The 16,747-nt window shown below is 43.1% G+C and overlaps 2 protein-coding genes across 3 annotated transcripts; one reads left to right on the top strand and one right to left on the bottom strand.

Moving 5' to 3' along the window:
* Positions 1–1,966: 1,966 nt before the first annotated feature.
* Positions 1,967–4,842, bottom strand: akap19 (A-kinase anchoring protein 19). 2 transcript variants are annotated; one of them, XM_030786692.1, is made up of 3 exons: positions 4,275–4,842; positions 2,751–2,827; positions 1,967–2,642 (listed from the first exon to the last, which is right to left on the bottom strand). In XM_030786692.1, exon 3 carries the CDS (start codon positions 2,605–2,607, stop codon positions 2,338–2,340), a length of 270 nt encoding a protein of 89 aa, XP_030642552.1. In that variant the 5' UTR covers positions 2,608–2,642; positions 2,751–2,827; positions 4,275–4,842; the 3' UTR covers positions 1,967–2,337. The 2 variants fall into 2 exon arrangements, with proteins under 2 accessions (XP_030642552.1, XP_030642551.1); XM_030786691.1 differs by having other exon boundaries at positions 1,967–2,827.
* A 2,126-nt stretch (positions 4,843–6,968) lies between these two features.
* mstnb (myostatin b) lies at positions 6,969–9,372 on the top strand. Its single transcript, XM_030785793.1, has 3 exons — positions 6,969–7,350; positions 8,082–8,452; positions 8,992–9,372. Exons 1-3 carry the CDS (start codon positions 6,978–6,980, stop codon positions 9,370–9,372), a joined length of 1,125 nt encoding a protein of 374 aa, XP_030641653.1. The 5' UTR covers positions 6,969–6,977.
* Positions 9,373–16,747: the final 7,375 nt, after the last annotated feature.

Below are 16,747 nucleotides of genomic sequence, written 5' to 3'. Positions count from 1 at the left end.
GGATATTTTGTTTTATTTAGAATCTTCCATCTGCTTTCTCTCCGTGGAAATGTCAGCGTGTTTGTTTTTGAGTTAAGTTATAATGCTATCCTACTCCTCACGTTGTAAGAAAGTAATCATTTAAAGGAAACACAGCGTTGGCTCTGGTATTGAGGAAGGCATTGATTTCATTTATTGGCAATACATTGTTTTGTTTTGTTTTGTTTTTTCTCAGGTTATTTACAGAGCTGTAGATCAAGCTGATTACAGATGATATAGTTCGGTCAGTGACATAAATCAAAATGACATTCACCCCCCCCCAAGGAATCCTGTGTTTGCCTTCAGTCTGAAGTTTTCTCAGTTCCATAAACAGAGAATGAATCAGATGGCTAAGAACTCAGGGAAGGACTCTCCGCTTGGTTTACACACAACTTGTCTTTTGCAGTTGTGTTGTGTGCTGGTAATGAGATTACATTACAGCTTAATTGTTACACACAAGAAGTGATTTGGGCACAGATACAATTACAGCATTGACAATGGTAAACTTTGGGATAACATGGATCCTGAATCTTAGTGGATGCTGTTCTTCAGCAGTGTTTTCTGTGCACAGCGGCACTGTGCCCATTTCACAAAGTCAGTCATTCGCCATGTCGAACTCGAAAACCCTCAGATCCCAAACCTTCTCCCTGGGGTGTTGCACTTAACTTTGGATCAGCCTGACAGACCGTTTACCCGGAGGTTTTCTCGTGCTGCCTCGGCAAATTAATAACTTGATCTGATAAAATGTATCTTTCTTTTAATGCTCGTCACTGGAATGGATTTTCTGTTTTGTCTATTTTAGGACATGGATTTTGTAGAGGATACCACAGTGTACAACGTGTGGTAAAAGGCCTCGTTTTAAGTACACAGTATAAACTTCTGACTCCCTCAAAACTAAACATTTACATCTGAAGCACTAAATACCTTTGCTACTTACCCTCACCCTAAAAACTCACCTAGGTCACAACATAAATTCCCCTTCTGACTGATAAACAAACAAAAAAAAGATTCTGTCATTCTCTCCGACATCATTAAGCATCATAATAAAGGAATATCATTTAGATTTTTGTGCTTAAGCATTTCCCGTTTTAATTAACACCCCATAGTGGTAGAGGGTGGATGTCTGCAGCAGTTGTGTGGAATGCCAGCAGTAAACTGAGTGTGCTTGTGTTATCCCTAATTAAGGACACTGGCATGTTGTGGTCCTCTTATCTAACCATTTGAGCTGTTCTCCCGGCAAAGGCTCGGCAGTCTTAGTAACATCCAGCTATTTTAAGTCATGGCCTTTGAGAGTTGCATATTTCAGCTGCAATGGTCTTTTTTTGTGTGTGTGTGTGTGTGTGTGTGTGTGTGTGTGTGTGTGTGTGTGTGTGTGTGTGTGTGTGTGTGTGAAGGAGGAGGAGGAGAATCCGTCCACCAGCGAAAAGCACAATTTGGTTTTAAGAGAGTTAAGCAGAGACAGGGATCAAATTAGTCCCAGAGTTTCAGTCCATCTCTTCGAGCCCATTTCCTTGAGGTCTCAAATCACTCGCTGATTTAAATTTGGAACCTCCGTTGTGGATCTAGCCGAGCAGAAACACACTAAAGCTTTGTAGGGTGAGCTGTCTTTTGGTAATGGTGGCCATGGCGTCTGTGACTACCCTCAGTGCTACACTCACCAGAGCAGGTCAACTGTACTTCATGAAAGATTTGGCATAAGCCTGCTAGGCTCCTGCAGACTCCACACAGAACGTACAGCGAAGAAAAACACACAGTAACTGTAGAAAAGGCCGATTAATATCTTCCTGGGAAGCAGTACAAATTTGGTCTTGGTAAAACTGGCTCGTTTTACAGATTGGATAAGAAAGTCATGACTGGACTTTGAGAGCAAACAAGACACATCAACCAATTTAAGGGGGGGGGGGGGGGGGGGGGGGGGGGGGGGGGGCGGAGGGGCGGGGGGGGGGCATTAAAAAAAAACAAAGTTCAGAGACAGAAATAGTCCGGTGCTTTGATTTCGCAGTTCCTTTGTTGTTTTGTCACAGTAAATGGTCAATCAGCCTACAGCACCATGACAACCGGGGGAAGTCCCAGCATAGCCCTGGCTGAACCAGACTGGACCATTGCCTTTTCCTCTCAAGATCGTTGTTTTACAGTGTGTCAAGCAAAGCGGTCAGTTTCCAACACCACAGAGAATTCATTCCTGAAATGACATAATTAAAGCATGTTCTGCTGTCCTTTTCTCTCTGTCTCGGTGGAAGCTTCTCACTGACCAGTCCAAGGTGTGGTGCGTGGGCAGAGCTTGGCAGAACCGACGGGGTTTTTGCGCCCGTCGGGCCTTCACGGCACGTCACACTCGATGTAAGGGATGTCGCTGTACCGGCTGTCCACCTCCGCCCACTGCTGCACCGCCCGCGCCACGATCTCCTCCGACAGCCTCTGGGCGTAGTCCAGCAGGACCGGGTTGACCCGTAACGAGTCATCCATGGGTCCAGATTCTGAGTAGACCAGAGCGGCTTTCTCTCCGTGCCTGCCTGGCCTGCCGTCCACTCTCTCCGCTGAGCTGGCGTTCAGAGAGGGCTCGCTCCGCTTGGATTTGACGCATCCCATGACACGGATGATGTAGCATTGGTTTTGAAAGCGGTCTGATGGGAACAGGAGGAGACAGAGGGATGGGCGGTGAGGGTGAGATGATGGTGTCCACCGCGAGTTTTGCCGTTTAGTGGTTACAGGGAGTAATAGCTAAGACATACACCGGCACTGGTCATTGCGAACAGCAATAAGATGGTTCCATGACCCTGGGCACAGTTATGACCAGCTCACGCCAGCTCTGGAGAGAGAGAGAGAGAGAGAGAGAGAGAGAGAGAAATGAGATGCATACCAGTGATTGATTTTCCCTCACTGCCAGACTAAATATACAGCAGCCCAAGTATGGCAGTAAGCGGGTGGGTGGCTGGGTGAGGGCGACGGACAGTTTTTCACAGTGACTTGGCATCGCCGTCCTTGTCACTATCATTTCATCCAGCTATGTAACGAGGTCAGGCAGCGGCTAAAGCAGCAGCAGAAGATACAGATCAACTTATGGAATATCATCATCACCTTTCCAAGGCACTGACAATACATGCTTCAGGTGGCAAGTCACGTACTGATCAAGGCGATGATCTAGTCCTTGTGTTTACATAATAAAGTCAAAAAACGATTGGAAGACACAAACACAGTAGCAATGTAACGACACTTGGTTTCTGTTGTTTCACCGAGAGACGATGTCTCCCGATGAAGTGATGTCCATGAAACAGTACCCTATCCCACAGTACACCCTAATGTCATTGGCTGCTGAAGAGTCCGCTCCCTCGTGCCCGTAGTCTCAGATTGAACGCGCTCCGAATCATAATCCTAACATTAATCGTCACGGGAAAATGTAAACCATTGAATGACAGGTTAGGATACAGTCTTTTCTGCAGTGACGACAAACGGCAAATGTCGTGTAAATAACAGCTGGGATGTGCACTTCTTACACTGCTGGGCCGGGTCGTTCGCTGCCTCTTCACACTGTCTGTCAAGTAAAAACTACCCCTTTATCGTCATTGTAAAGCTTTATGGAGCAAACACATCCTAGAGTCTAACAGCGTCAAAAGAATGTTATCATGTCACAAAACGGTGAAAGAAATGCAATGTACAGTATTGTTATTAGTTTACACAGAGGATAGTTCAGATGGTGCGTGACTAGATTACTGAGGATAGCGCTGTCAGCAGGATGCCAATAAGGCGTGCGGCATGCGTGTCATCTAGTACAGGTAAACATGGGATGCACCCGGACCAAGAACATGCGAGAGCCCGTGTGGATTTCATTAGCTGGGCACCTACCATAAGTTATTCATTTACATCTTAAAAGAACAAACAGCCCTCTTGATACATTCATCTTCTACGTGAGAGTGAATCAGTCACAGGAAACACAGGCTTTTCCCTGAATGGTCACAAAGATTCAGCCCCAGGATTAATAATGAATAAGTTTTATCGCGATTTACAGCACGCGAATGAACATTCAAATCATTATTGAAAAACCAGGGTGAACGGCGCAGACAGTTTAAGGAAAGAACTCAAGGTCAAAACCGCGTTTACCCATAATCCATATTTCGAAATTAATGATGCGTTATTTTTGACCCGTTTAGAGGGCAATGAAGTAAGGTACATTATATTCAAGACGCCATCGGCCCCAACTGCGCTTTAATTGAGTATGTTCATATTTATTCCAAATGTGATAAGATACGGAACGTTACCTTTTCAGATATAAATTTACAGGCAACCAGGATCTGTTCTTAAAATTCCTCGATGGAAAGAAACCCTCCACCAGATCCAGGTTCTCATTTAATCCAAATAGGAATATTTGTCACTTTGATGGGGAAATATAGGAATATAATCCACACGGATCTCAAAACGCTTTTAATTCTCCTCCTCGAGCGTCTCATAAACCTCTCCAGAAAATTATCTCTGATGTTCGAACACTTGAACTTCTAGCCCGTCTAACATGCTGCAGACATAAGGACTACCAGCACAGTACTGCTCAGTTTTCGGCTCTCGATGTCCTCAGTTCAGATTGATACACCGGCAGTCACGGCATCTCAACAACCACAACGTTTCGGTTTCATGGTTTCATTCCAGTGGACGCCGTGTTTAGTTTAAGCCCTCAAGTGCGTTTATCGGTGTCGTTGGTGGGACCGCTTCTGTCTTCAGAATATTTTATGTCTAAGGTCTGAGTAAGGTCTACTTGTGCATTGCTAATGTGTATTTGTCAGCCAATTGTAGCATTCTTTTCGTCGTTCTCTTTCGTAAAAACAGAAATAAAAACCCACACACAATTAAACGCAAATCAAACTCGGTTTGATGTATGAAGATCGTGCCTAGTTTCTCGCGTTTACCTAGATTTGTCCAATATTGCCATCTTGTGGACGTAATGCCTGGGGTTCCTCTCCAATTAATCCTAAATTAGTTTTAAGGAGAGAGGAAATCATTGCAAGCGCAGGCCTGTTATAAATCTGGCAGTTTCTTAAACGAGAAGCATATAGCCTAATAAAAGGGTAAAAACGACAAAGTATCTTCATCAGTTTGGCTACTTCTTTAGTGTGCTCATAACGTACTTTGATGCCCACGTGTGATGAGGAGTGAAAACAGATGTAAACAGTTCATGAGATTCTTTACAAGTTCGAAACGATTATTCAAGCCTCAGACACGTCGATTAGGTCACTTTTCGCTTTGGTCCCCTACCTGAAATAAATTTGTTAGATTCTAGTAGTCTTCCAGCAGGTTATATGGGGATTCGGATTCTTGTGTGCTTGTACATCTGGACCTTGATCTTAACCTTTCATTTCAAATTCGAATTAAGTGGCCTTTTTAACGGATCTGCTTTAAATGTGTTGCACGTTCTTGCGGCTCATCCGTTTCGTCGCATGTAGGATGAAAATAAACATGTTATTTCAAGTTTCCTTCGATTCGTTTAAAGAAAGAACCCCTATTTATTCTCGGCTTTAAATAAATCTACCCATTGTGAATATGATTTAAAGAAAGAGAAAATTCTCTGTCCGAAAAGGATCATGATCTCATTAAAACCCAGTACTTGGTCTAAACTGCGAATGCAGCGAAGTCACCGCTACCACACTCCCGCTTAGCCACCAGATGGTGGTCTATATCTAACTACAGAGTTTTCAGGTGTTTTAGTGTTAGACATTGCTTGTATAAAGTGTATAAACGAGGTGTAGACCATTCACTAGCTTTGCATGCGCATAGTCATGATCTGGACAATTTACAGCCTACAAGTCAAATCTGATGAAAGGATTTAATGAGGGAAAAAACTGGGCTTGAAAATATATGAACAAACACATTTAAAATAGGATCTTACCGCTTATACTTTGATAATTCCACGTTATACGTGACAATTATTCAAACAAACTGACCATTGCGTCAAGTCTGACTGTGCTGCAATTAAGTCTGTGCTCTCATTGCCGGGGGGGGGGGGGGGGGGGGGGGGGCTTGCTGCATTGTACAAGAGGGGATTGAATGACAATAAGTGTCAAACAAAATGTATACCAGGCAAGGAAACGTGTCTAAGTGGAACGTTTATTTGTCATTCCAGTGCATAATAAGAGCATCGACAAACTCAGAAAGAAAAGTGAGTTTGACTATTAAAGTCAGTTATGAACTTTTTGCGGCAAAATCTGCGGTCCGTTTTGTAGACAGCAGTCTGTCTTGCTACTACTACTACTACTATCCAACTACAACTAAGTACTAATAATAATTATAGCAGTAATAAAAATACACATTATCATCATTGTAATAGAAGTTAGGAATGGAAAAAATGGTCCTAACAAACGGGGGTGTTGCTCTAAAATGATTTATTTATGGCATTTGCAGATATTATGTAGTTTCCGACTGCAGCGCAATAGAAACTGGCAAAATGTATTACCTGCAAAGTGAACTCCAAGGTTACATTAAAAAAAGAATGAAAAGTTATTAGTACTTACAGTATGTACCACCATTTAGGAGAAAATTACATAAATCAATACCTGACTTTCTGTTATCGCATTAACAAATGGGGTTGTTTCTTTAAAAAAAAAAAAAAAAACTTTGCACGGTGATATGATGTAACAAAACAGAGATTTGTACAGGTGTCTTCCTAACTTCCTAACTTTGCTCAATATTAAATTCAACTTCATTCATATCCTAATTTATTCGCCTATAAGTGATTTTTAGTTGCCCGTATCTCTTTAAGGTATCACCGAGAGATGGGGTTCAAGTCTGTCCATTAGATTCATTGTTGCCAGCTCAGCCAATCATTGAATTCGACGCCACAATAGAGAAGCTAAAGTTGCAGTATAAAAAGGGTTGCAGAATTTAAGTATGACATCTCCTTCACTGCTGCATGGTGCCGTTCATCTCCACTGCAAAAACAAATTACGCAAACCGACGAAATTGCAACACCTTAGAACATGCATTTAGCGCAGGTTTTAATTTCCCTGAGTTTTGTACTTGCATTTGGTCAAGTTGGTCGGGGTGACATTACGGCACATCAGCCTTCAACACCAACAGAGGAGAATGAACAGTGTTCAACATGTGAGTTTAGACAACAGAGCAAGCTAATGAGACTACAAGCAATCAAGTCTCAAATCCTTAGCAAACTTCGACTAAAGGAAGCCCCCAACATAAGCCGAGACGTTGTTAAGCAACTATTGCCTAAGGCACCTCCATTACAACAACTTCTTGACCAGTACGATGTCCTTGGAGATGACAACAAGGATGGGATTATGGAAGATGATGATGAACATGCCACCGCAGAGACCATCATGACCATGGCTACCGAGCGTGAGTAGGAAATAAAAATTGATTTCGGTTGTACTTCAGTTCAATTTTCCTCACGCATTTCACTGCAAGACGCATCTAAGATTATTTGCTGCTCGAACAAGCGGAACTGCAACGGTTACGCAGTGCTTGATGCCGCGCTGAAGCACAATCATTATCCAGGCTCACTGCGCAATAAACTGCGAACTGTGGCGCAGATTTTTTTTTGTCTGTACACAAACCGTTCGTCTCATGGTTCCTGTTGACAATTGTCTTTACGCATCAGTTTTTACGCGGTGTAAATTGGAGACCTGTGAGCGCACCGGTATACACACCAGATTTTGTCTCCACTTACCAGTGAATGCCGTATTATTTTTGTACGCGACATAAAGGAGTCGTTTTAAACAGTTTTTAGAAGTTGCATGTTGAAGACAGTGCAAAGTTGGTGCAAATGAGTGCTGAATGGTCCCGACTACCTCTTACGACTGGAAATGCATTTGTCATGAACTGTCCGAAAATAGTTAAATTGACTGTTCCACTTTTTTCAGAAACGCGAATCTTCCTCTTTGTGTCCCGTGTGCAGGAGTAATAAACTGATGTTAACCAAAACTAGTTTAATAAAAACATGTTTCATAAAATCAGATGTGCGCCATTTCTGCAGCCTTAAATGGTCAGTGCAGAGTCGTTTATCTTAAACCTCAGAGTCACTGAAACATGGATTTATCTCTCTCATGTTTCTGTCTTTTCTCTTTTAGCCGATCCCGTCGTTCAAGTAGATCGAAAACCCAAGTGTTGCTTTTTCTCCTTCAGTCCGAAGATCCAACCGAACCGCATAATGAAGGCGCAGCTTTGGGTACACTTGAGACCAGCGGAGGAGGCGACCACCGTGTTCTTACAGATATCGCGTCTGATGCCTGTGACAGAGGGAAGCAGACACGTACGAATACGATCTCTGAAAATTGACGTAAACGCAGGGGTCAGATCTTGGCAAAGTATTGACGTGAAACAGGTGCTTACTGTATGGCTGAAGCAGCCGGAGACGAACTGGGGAATCGAGATAAACGCGTACGATTCGAAGGGAAATGATTTGGCCGTCACGACGGTGGAAGCGGGAGAGGAAGGGCTGGTGAGTTCTGCTTTAGTTTTCTGTAATGTCATTGATAGATGTATAAAAGTAGTGCCTGCACTACGACCGATAAATTACCAGCGAAGTGGAAGGGCCGCGTGAGCGCAGCCTCCCGCGGCGAACATAACTTATTCATTAAGGAGGCAACAGCTCTAGAACCAGAGCTGCTCACCGAAAATATTTTTCATTGCCGGCGAAGCAGGAGTTGACTCCAAATGCAGTTTTTAGGATTGATCAAAAGGTCATGAATAAAGAAACTGTGATATACGATTAATCTATTCAAAACGCAGCTGTTAGTATGTATAGTATACATACTAGCATGTTGGTATAGTTAGTATGTAACATTAGTATGTTTTGTACATTTGAAATATTGAAATAAAATCTGTTGGTGAATGTCGCATTCACATACAGATGAGTTAGTTTCACGGACAGATGAATTCATACGTAGTAATGACTAAAATGCTAGAGTAGACCTGGTCGTCACGTCAGTCTGTATCTATTCTCATGTATTCACGTGCACAATTTCCTGATATTTGCAGCTGCCTTTTATGGAGGTGAAAATCTCAGAGGGTCCAAAACGAGCGAGGAGAGACTCTGGATTAGACTGCGACGAGAACTCGCCGGAATCGCGCTGCTGTCGTTACCCTCTCACTGTAGATTTTGAGGACTTTGGCTGGGACTGGATTATTGCCCCAAAGCGTTACAAGGCCAATTATTGCTCTGGGGAGTGTGAGTACATGCACCTGCAGAAATATCCCCACACCCATCTGGTGCACAAAGCCAACCCACGAGGCACCGTGGGACCCTGCTGCACTCCGACCAAGCTGTCGCCCATCAACATGCTTTACTTTAATCGAAAAGAGCAGATCATCTATGGTAAGCTGCCTTCCATGGTAGTGGACAGCTGCGGCTGCTCGTGAGGGAGCGGCATGGCCCAGGACTCCTTCAGTCTCAAACCCCTGGACATCTGACATCACCACCATCACACCGTTATCCGTGCTTCCTGCAAAACACTGTGCAATAGAACGAGAGTAGCAGCGAGGATGCCCAGCCGTCTCACCAGCACTGCTTCACCAGACATTACGGTTTTTGTTTTTGTTTTTGTTTTCTTCTAAATCAGTATCCTGGCCAAAGGGGTCACAGGTCATATGGATGTATTGAAGGAATGTCATACTAGTTGGACTTTGGGGGAATGGACATTATGACAAACCTTTGCTCTATATCATGTTATTAATTTCAACTCTTTCTTACACACGTAGGCCTGCAAACACATACTCCATTAAACAAACAAAAAAAACCCCAACAACTCCAGTATCAAAGTAGTTCTCTGCACAAACAGACGTAACAGCATACGTTTAACTATCAGTGAGGTCGTTGAAGTGAAATATAGAGGTAAAATTGAGAGGGACTCAAGAACTTTGGAAAAGAGCTTGAAAAACTGCTATAAGAGTTAGGGACTCTGAACCAAGGCTTGTGTACATTGCAATACACACACACACACACGCGCACACACACACACACACACACACACACACACACAAAAAGACACGTTTTGATTTTATTTTTAATTATAGCTTTATCATTACACAACTTCCTGAACTGCTCTACACACTTGAATTATTACTGAAAATCAGCATTACTGGACAGGAGGACTTGAAGCTGAGGCACTATGAATGCAGTCTACACATTGAGATGTGTACGAGACAGAGAAGTATTAAAAACAAGTATGAATGTTGATACCACGCTTAAACTCTGTCTTCAAACAACACAGTTTGCACTATGGCAGACCAATAGAAAGAATTGGTTGCTAAAAATGTTGTAAAAACTGATTTTGATATGTTTGCTAATTGTTTTGTATACATGCCATTGTTTCCAATAACAGTTGCCTTTTTTAACCACTGTTAGTAAATGCATCAGACCACCAATTAGCAAAAAAAATATATATATATACAGTATCAAATCTATATATCTGTAAAAAAAAATAAAAACAAACAAAAACAAAACAAACAAAAAAAAAACAAATAAAGGTGCTTGCTTTTAAGCTTAGCTGTATCATTTCATGAAGTAGCTTAAAATGTAGGATGAAGGGCAAAGTTGGGGGAGAAAAGCGTGAGTGAGAATGGTGCCCAGACACACAGGGGCATTCACTGGGAGAGTGTGAGAAAGTGGCACTGCTTTTGAAGGACCAACTCTCCTCTGTCCAATTCAGAGCACAAGACTTAGGAGGTAAGAGGCAGCACTGGTCAGGCTCCAGCTTTTAAGGGCATGTCCAGACCACAGTGTGGGTCACGCTGAAAGGTTACTGGCCCCATGACGCTCTGGAGTTTGGTTTACCTCGTTACAGTAGAATCAGAGAGAGGGCCCGGGAGTTTTATTTTTCCCTTTTCAAAACAAAAGCATTGCATGTCGCCGTCAGAATTCAATCTAAGAGTTTTAGTCTAAGACACAGCCATGTGTTTTAAACTGGCATGTTATTCTATATGAAAAAAGAGATTTTTTTTTTTTTTCGTGCACGTGTTTGAAAAAAAAAAAATAGAACAATCTTTGTTCTACATTTTGTTTCTTGATGCAAAGCCCTACTCATAAAATCACAGAGGACAACTTCAGCAAACTTCATGGTAACTCATGTCCAATTCAATAGGACCAATGCACAAACCTGTGTCGTAATTTTCTTACCAAAAACATCTGAGCGTGACCAGTAATAACCTTTACAGCCAAGAGTTTTATGAAAGACGTGTTTTGACAACAAAGCTAATTAGAACGCCAGCTTAGTAGAGTCCTCACTTCCGGCCAGCAGAGGGCGAAGTGAGCGCTGTGGAGGTACACTTCCTTTCCTGCTGAGAGTTGGACGGCTGCCATGGCGACCAGGTGGGACATGCACAAGAATGAGCAGAGGGCGGTGGAGAAGAGATTAAAGATCCCAGTGCAATAACATCGCTTCTCCCATTTCTGTTAAGATAATGCACATTGTTATCAGAAGCACGGACGTGGTCAGTCGAGCCCTGTTTTGGGCTTGCTTGCTTTTTTTCTCTTTTTTTTTTTTTTTTTGTTGAGACTCACAAAGCATACGCGGTGAAGCTATAGGAGGAGGTTGGAAAGGTTCGGATTCAGAAGAATGTGCGTGTAATATGAAGTTCCATAAGCTGCTCGAAACTCACAGATAACACTCCATATTTCTTTCGCATCGCTGAAAACACACACACCTTTGGCTTGTCACTGTCCATTCTGTCCACACGCATGCAACTGCAAATCACCAGCTGCCATATCTCAGGTTTTTTTTTTTTTTAATCCTCAACATATGCTCTGTGCAGTGATATTAGTGGCATAAATTACATCCAGTAGCAGAATGACTGATTTGTTTTCTTATGCGTCTGTGTCTGCCTGTGCTTACCCCTGGGCCAGGTCAGAGCAAACGGACGATAAACAGGCACAGCCACTGCTTAAGACTGAGTGCTGTTACATCTGTCACACGGAGGGAAAAGTTTCTCCGTCTCCATAGCGTGACGGCTGCCAACACATTCCCACTCTGACAGGTGAGGAAGTGACTGCGAGAAAATGGGAATGAAGGGGGGGGGCGCCCTCTGCGGTTTGGGGGCGAGGAGGGGAGACCCCATGGGGGAAGCACATAGCTCATCCCTAGTTCCAGGATTCCCCATATCCGCACAGACGGTAGGGGAGCGGGGCAGAGCAGGTCTCCGGATGAGGGGAAGCACCAGGCAGGAGCGGAGGGGGAGGGAAGGGGGGGGGGGGCAGGCAGGCGCCAGGTGTGTCCAAACATCTGCAGCTTCTCACTGACTCTGAGAGCCTGAGACAGAAGACAGCTGGGGAAGTAGTTTCTTTTCTGTAATGAGTTAAAAACACAGCAGAGTCGTAAAGCATCTGGTTCAATATGGATCAGTGTTCATGAAGCAAGGATAATGAAGCATTTTTGGGGGTTATTCCTACAGTGTTACGCCTTGGTGACTTCTTCTCATTGAGGATCTGTTTTTGGGTCTGTTCACTGTTTTGTTGTAGAGAGTGCTAAAAAAAATGCTATGTGAGTTGATCCCTGTATCTAATGCTACTTCAACAAAACAGTGTGATTTCAAAGAGATCACAAAAAAAGGGATAGCACTCGCAATTGATTTTCTCTCTGCTATCTCAACCATCAGAATCCTGTCTGTCTGTGATATGGGAGTATCTGTTCTCTCTCAAACTCAATCGCAGCCTTCAGACCAAAGACCATCTGATATCAAATAAGACAAAAGGAGAATAAATCAATACATGTTGACCTAACAACAGTCAAAAATGCTTAATCGAACATACGTTCCATTGCTGATTCCATTATGACCCTGATTCAGAATCCTATTGAATGGCCATATTTGAAATATTTCGGATGATTATTGCGCCGGCATCGGATGGCTCTGACTCCAGCATCCCTCAGAGTACGTCCTTCAATCATTTCAATATGTTTTGCAATGTAGTAATCACCTCAGTAACCGGGGGGGAGATGCGCTTTCGGAACTTGGCGAGTTTTCGGAGGCAGTGTGTACGCTCCGGTCCAAAGAAAGCTATGAAAAGAAAGCTATGAAAAGCAATAAAAGACGTGCATCTCGGGGCGGGAAGACGCAGATGTGCAGCTGCTGACGGCCGTCTGTCATCGCGGCTGATGGATTAGTCCCGTGTGTCCGCACGGTGCTCCGTCTTCAACACAACACTTGTTTTTTCACTTAGTTCAGGAATCACTGCTTACTCCCTTCCTCTAAACAACTGATGCTCATGGAAGCAGCATTTGATGAATTTCATCATAAAGGAAACTGGAGGGAACGCCACAGAGGTCGTAAGAACAGGGACGTTTTAGTCATGTGTAATACAAGATCACATTTATGCTGGAACAAGGCTTTTGCTTAAGTCCATATGTCTAAGTTCATTTTTGTGGCAGCTTAATGACTCGAATGGAAAGCGCTTGAAGCAGTAAACCATCCGCTCCCATAGGGCCAGTGACTGACAATGATGGAGGATAGATGCTTCTCGAAGGAGACAGAGAAAAGTCTGGATCGTTTGGAAAAATGGAAACCTTTCCCCTTCCGAGTCATCACAATGTCTGTCAAGACATCCGGAAAAGCAGGAATGTGAAGTGTCAGGTGAGGAAACAGTTTCATATTCTTGTTCGAAATATTAATGAGGAATCAAGGCCATTAGACAGGATTCCATTATGGGTTTCATGTGCACAGGGAGTCCCAGAAGGTTTTGAACACTGGTGCGTTTTTGTTGTTGTTGTTGTTGTTGTTGTTGTTGTTTTGGCTTTGTGTTTTCAGTGCTGTGGACTTGAAATGATATAATGAGACTGATGCGAGGAAGATACAGACCATCAGCTTTAATCTGAGATGATCTCCATTCATGTCAGACCAACCCTCCAGAAAAGACAGCACATTTTGTATGTGGTCTCCTTCACTTTGGGGCGCTATGTACTACTTTGTGAATTGACTCCACAGCTGTGTCTGATGTGGCAGGCGCATCTGTGTCATTAGTGCATTGGTGAAAAAGTAGTCTGGGCCTGATTCTAGGCTTTGTATTTGCCATTGGACAATGATGTTTTGGGGTACAGGCAATGCAAAGGGTAATGCAATAAGTGAAACTGGCCATATGAAAAGGAAAAATTTGAATAAATCAATTGAGGACGGAACAAAAACATTCAGCATACCAAAATCAACTCTTAAGTACGTCATTAAAAGGGAAACATGTATAGAGGCCAAATAAGACTTTTGGATTTCACTGTATGTGTGCATAACAATTTAACATTTTACTGATTTGAACATTAACACAAAACGGACAGGAATAGGAACTGCTAAAAGTTTAGGCTAGTCCTAAAATAGCTTTTCTATTCTGTTTCCATGGTCTCACACTGGGAACCCATCAGCAATCATGAACATTCTTTTCAAATCCATTCTGAGTTTTTAGGCAAATATATGAATGTACGTGTACATGTCTGGACACAAAACCTGCAGTAGCAACATATTACAGGTGGCTTTCAAGTGCAATACCAACATGTTTGTTGCGTAGGCTATTTCCAACAAATAACTTTCTAAAAAGACGTGGTAACAGACACTTGGTTATTACTCTTTCCCTATCAAAAAGTATGTGGCAACCGAGAGCGCTAGTTGGTTGGCATGAAATTCATTCACTGGAAAGGTTCACTGATTCTAGGAGGTTCTGGTTAAGGTTTCAGTGGTCAATTAGCCAGTTAACTAACACACACGATACAACACATTAACCTCCAATTATCTCCACCACTGCAAACACATTCTGCAACTTACGTTCTTATAGCTATTACCGTTATTATTATTTTAACCATTAGTAGTATTTTTTATTACTGCTCTGCTTGAAGAAGGTTAAGTCTTATTTTAATGTACAAAGCTAAGGCTCGAACGCTCTCCGCAGGACGTATATGAAGAACAGGCGCTTTATGTATAGGGGAGGTTGCCAGATCTCACGGGCCTCACAAAGAGAGATTTAAGGTGCATAAGGTGAAATTGCCAAGCGTAGCAGCTGCTGTGGTTGAATACAAATGTCGAAGGGCAGTTCACGGCTTTACCTTTATTGAGAGGCACAATTCACCCACTGTTCAAAGATCATCGAAATAGTCTATAATGACCACGCATGAAATCGTCCAGGCCTCTACGTGAATTCCGTAAAACTACTGCCGATGCAGGTGAGTTTACAACTGGTCTGTTCATTTTGTACACCTCTTCAAATAGTCAATAGGTTATTCCAGGGGGAAAAACATCTAAGTTAAAAATTCCATTGTTAGGAAGAGCTAAACACGTAAATACGCACGTAGATAATGATACTATAACTGAACATGCAGTCAGTTCTCCTCTGCAGTAAGAGTTCACGGAACTCGGGGAGTCATATCTACAGTATAGACATCTGTCCAAATAGCTACAGTAGCTTGTGACCTCCGTCTGTTGTTGTAGAATCACTGGAATGGCTATTTGGCATTCTCCTGGCCACGACGTGCTGTTCGCTTTGCGCCAGCTGCTCACTCCGTACTTTTCCTCCATTACCCACCAGCTGCCCTGGACTTTATTAATGAAAGCCATCTGACAGATCGTTGCATATAGTCCCCGAATGTTCGACGCGTTTCGGAGATTTGCACTTTAACTACAAAGTTAAGATTAGCAAAGCCCCTGACACGGTGCTAATATCGAAAATGAATGCTTTTCAAATTAGGACTGTATGATTGAAGGCGAAAGAAAGTTCCAGGTTTAATTCATGTGAAAGCTCTCTGTAGACCCACTGCGTATACAAGTTTGCCATATGGCGGTATACAAAGTTAGATCTGGTATTGATTTCATTGAACTCCAGGTGACTCCTAATACTACGAAACACCAGTGTTTTCTTCTGCGTTCGTCTTTCTCTGCAAACGCAGCCACAGCCAAACATAAAAAAAAAATATTCCGTGCGTTGGCTTTTTGTCAATTCAATTGCACATAGATTATTTGAGCAAAATAATTCTTTTCTTGTAAAAGAGTCATATCTGCAAACTAGCCCCGTGTTCTGCACCATCACCACTCTTGCAAGAGACTTGCAACTCTATAGTCCAACTTATGATAATATTATAGTTAGCGCAGGGAAAGGTCAAACCGCAGCGAAGGTCTTGGTTTTCATGTGCTCTGCTGCAACTCAAGGGCTCACTCTCACATAGCTGCAGGGTGTAAATTCTATAAAGAGGCAGGCAAGAGGAGTGGAGAGGCAAGCCCGCGGGGCTTCCAGCACTCCAGGGTCTCAGCTCTCACTTAGCCTTGTTTGAGACCTCAATTAAAGCGGAGAGTATGTGCGTTTCCATGCACTTTCCCAACGGCCAAGACAGCAGAGCCGGGCTATACGTGCTGCCTTAGGTGCAAAGGGAATATCAGAGTGATTAGCTAGGATTAAGCTGACGATCGTCTTTAGAACATGTGACCAGTCAGTTAAAAAGGTCACGTAAGATTCACTTTACATGATGTCACTCAAGTTACATGACTCGTATTTATGTTTTGTATTTTTACGTGAGTGCGAGGGGGGGGCTTTTAGCTGCTGTATTACCGCTGTTTTTAGAGTGGCACAGCCTACTAAATAATGCGTGTTGCCCATGTAAGATCACCCCCCCCCCCCCCCCCAAGAAATTCACCGATGTAAGATCGCTTACAGCACAAGAACGAGACCTGAGAAATGCCTGCCGTTTGAAAAACTCAAACACAGTGTAGGTGTTTATTTTTATATATATCTCTCCCTGTGCTCCTCCTCGGTAACCAGCTGCAACATGGATGGTGT

Source organism: Chanos chanos, chromosome 10 (assembly GCF_902362185.1).
Source record: "Chanos chanos chromosome 10, fChaCha1.1, whole genome shotgun sequence".
Classification (NCBI taxonomy): domain Eukaryota; kingdom Metazoa; phylum Chordata; class Actinopteri; order Gonorynchiformes; family Chanidae; genus Chanos; species Chanos chanos.
Note: the sequence above shows the minus strand (reverse complement) of the source record. Positions and strands in the feature narration are given on the sequence as shown.

What these genes read in the sequence shown, in the direction of transcription:
- akap19 (XM_030786691.1), bottom strand. Translation starts at nt 2,607, where the DNA reads ATGGGATGCGTCAAATCCAAGCGGAGCGAGCCCTCTCTGAACGCCAGC.
- mstnb (XM_030785793.1), top strand. Translation starts at nt 6,978, where the DNA reads ATGCATTTAGCGCAGGTTTTAATTTCCCTGAGTTTTGTACTTGCATTT. An exon ending in CATGACCATGGCTACCGAGC is followed by an intron (nt 7,351 to 8,081) that starts GTGAGTAGGAAA and finishes TTTCTCTTTTAG; the next exon opens with CCGATCCCGTCGTTCAAGTA. An exon ending in AAGCGGGAGAGGAAGGGCTG is followed by an intron (nt 8,453 to 8,991) that starts GTGAGTTCTGCT and finishes TGATATTTGCAG; the next exon opens with CTGCCTTTTATGGAGGTGAA.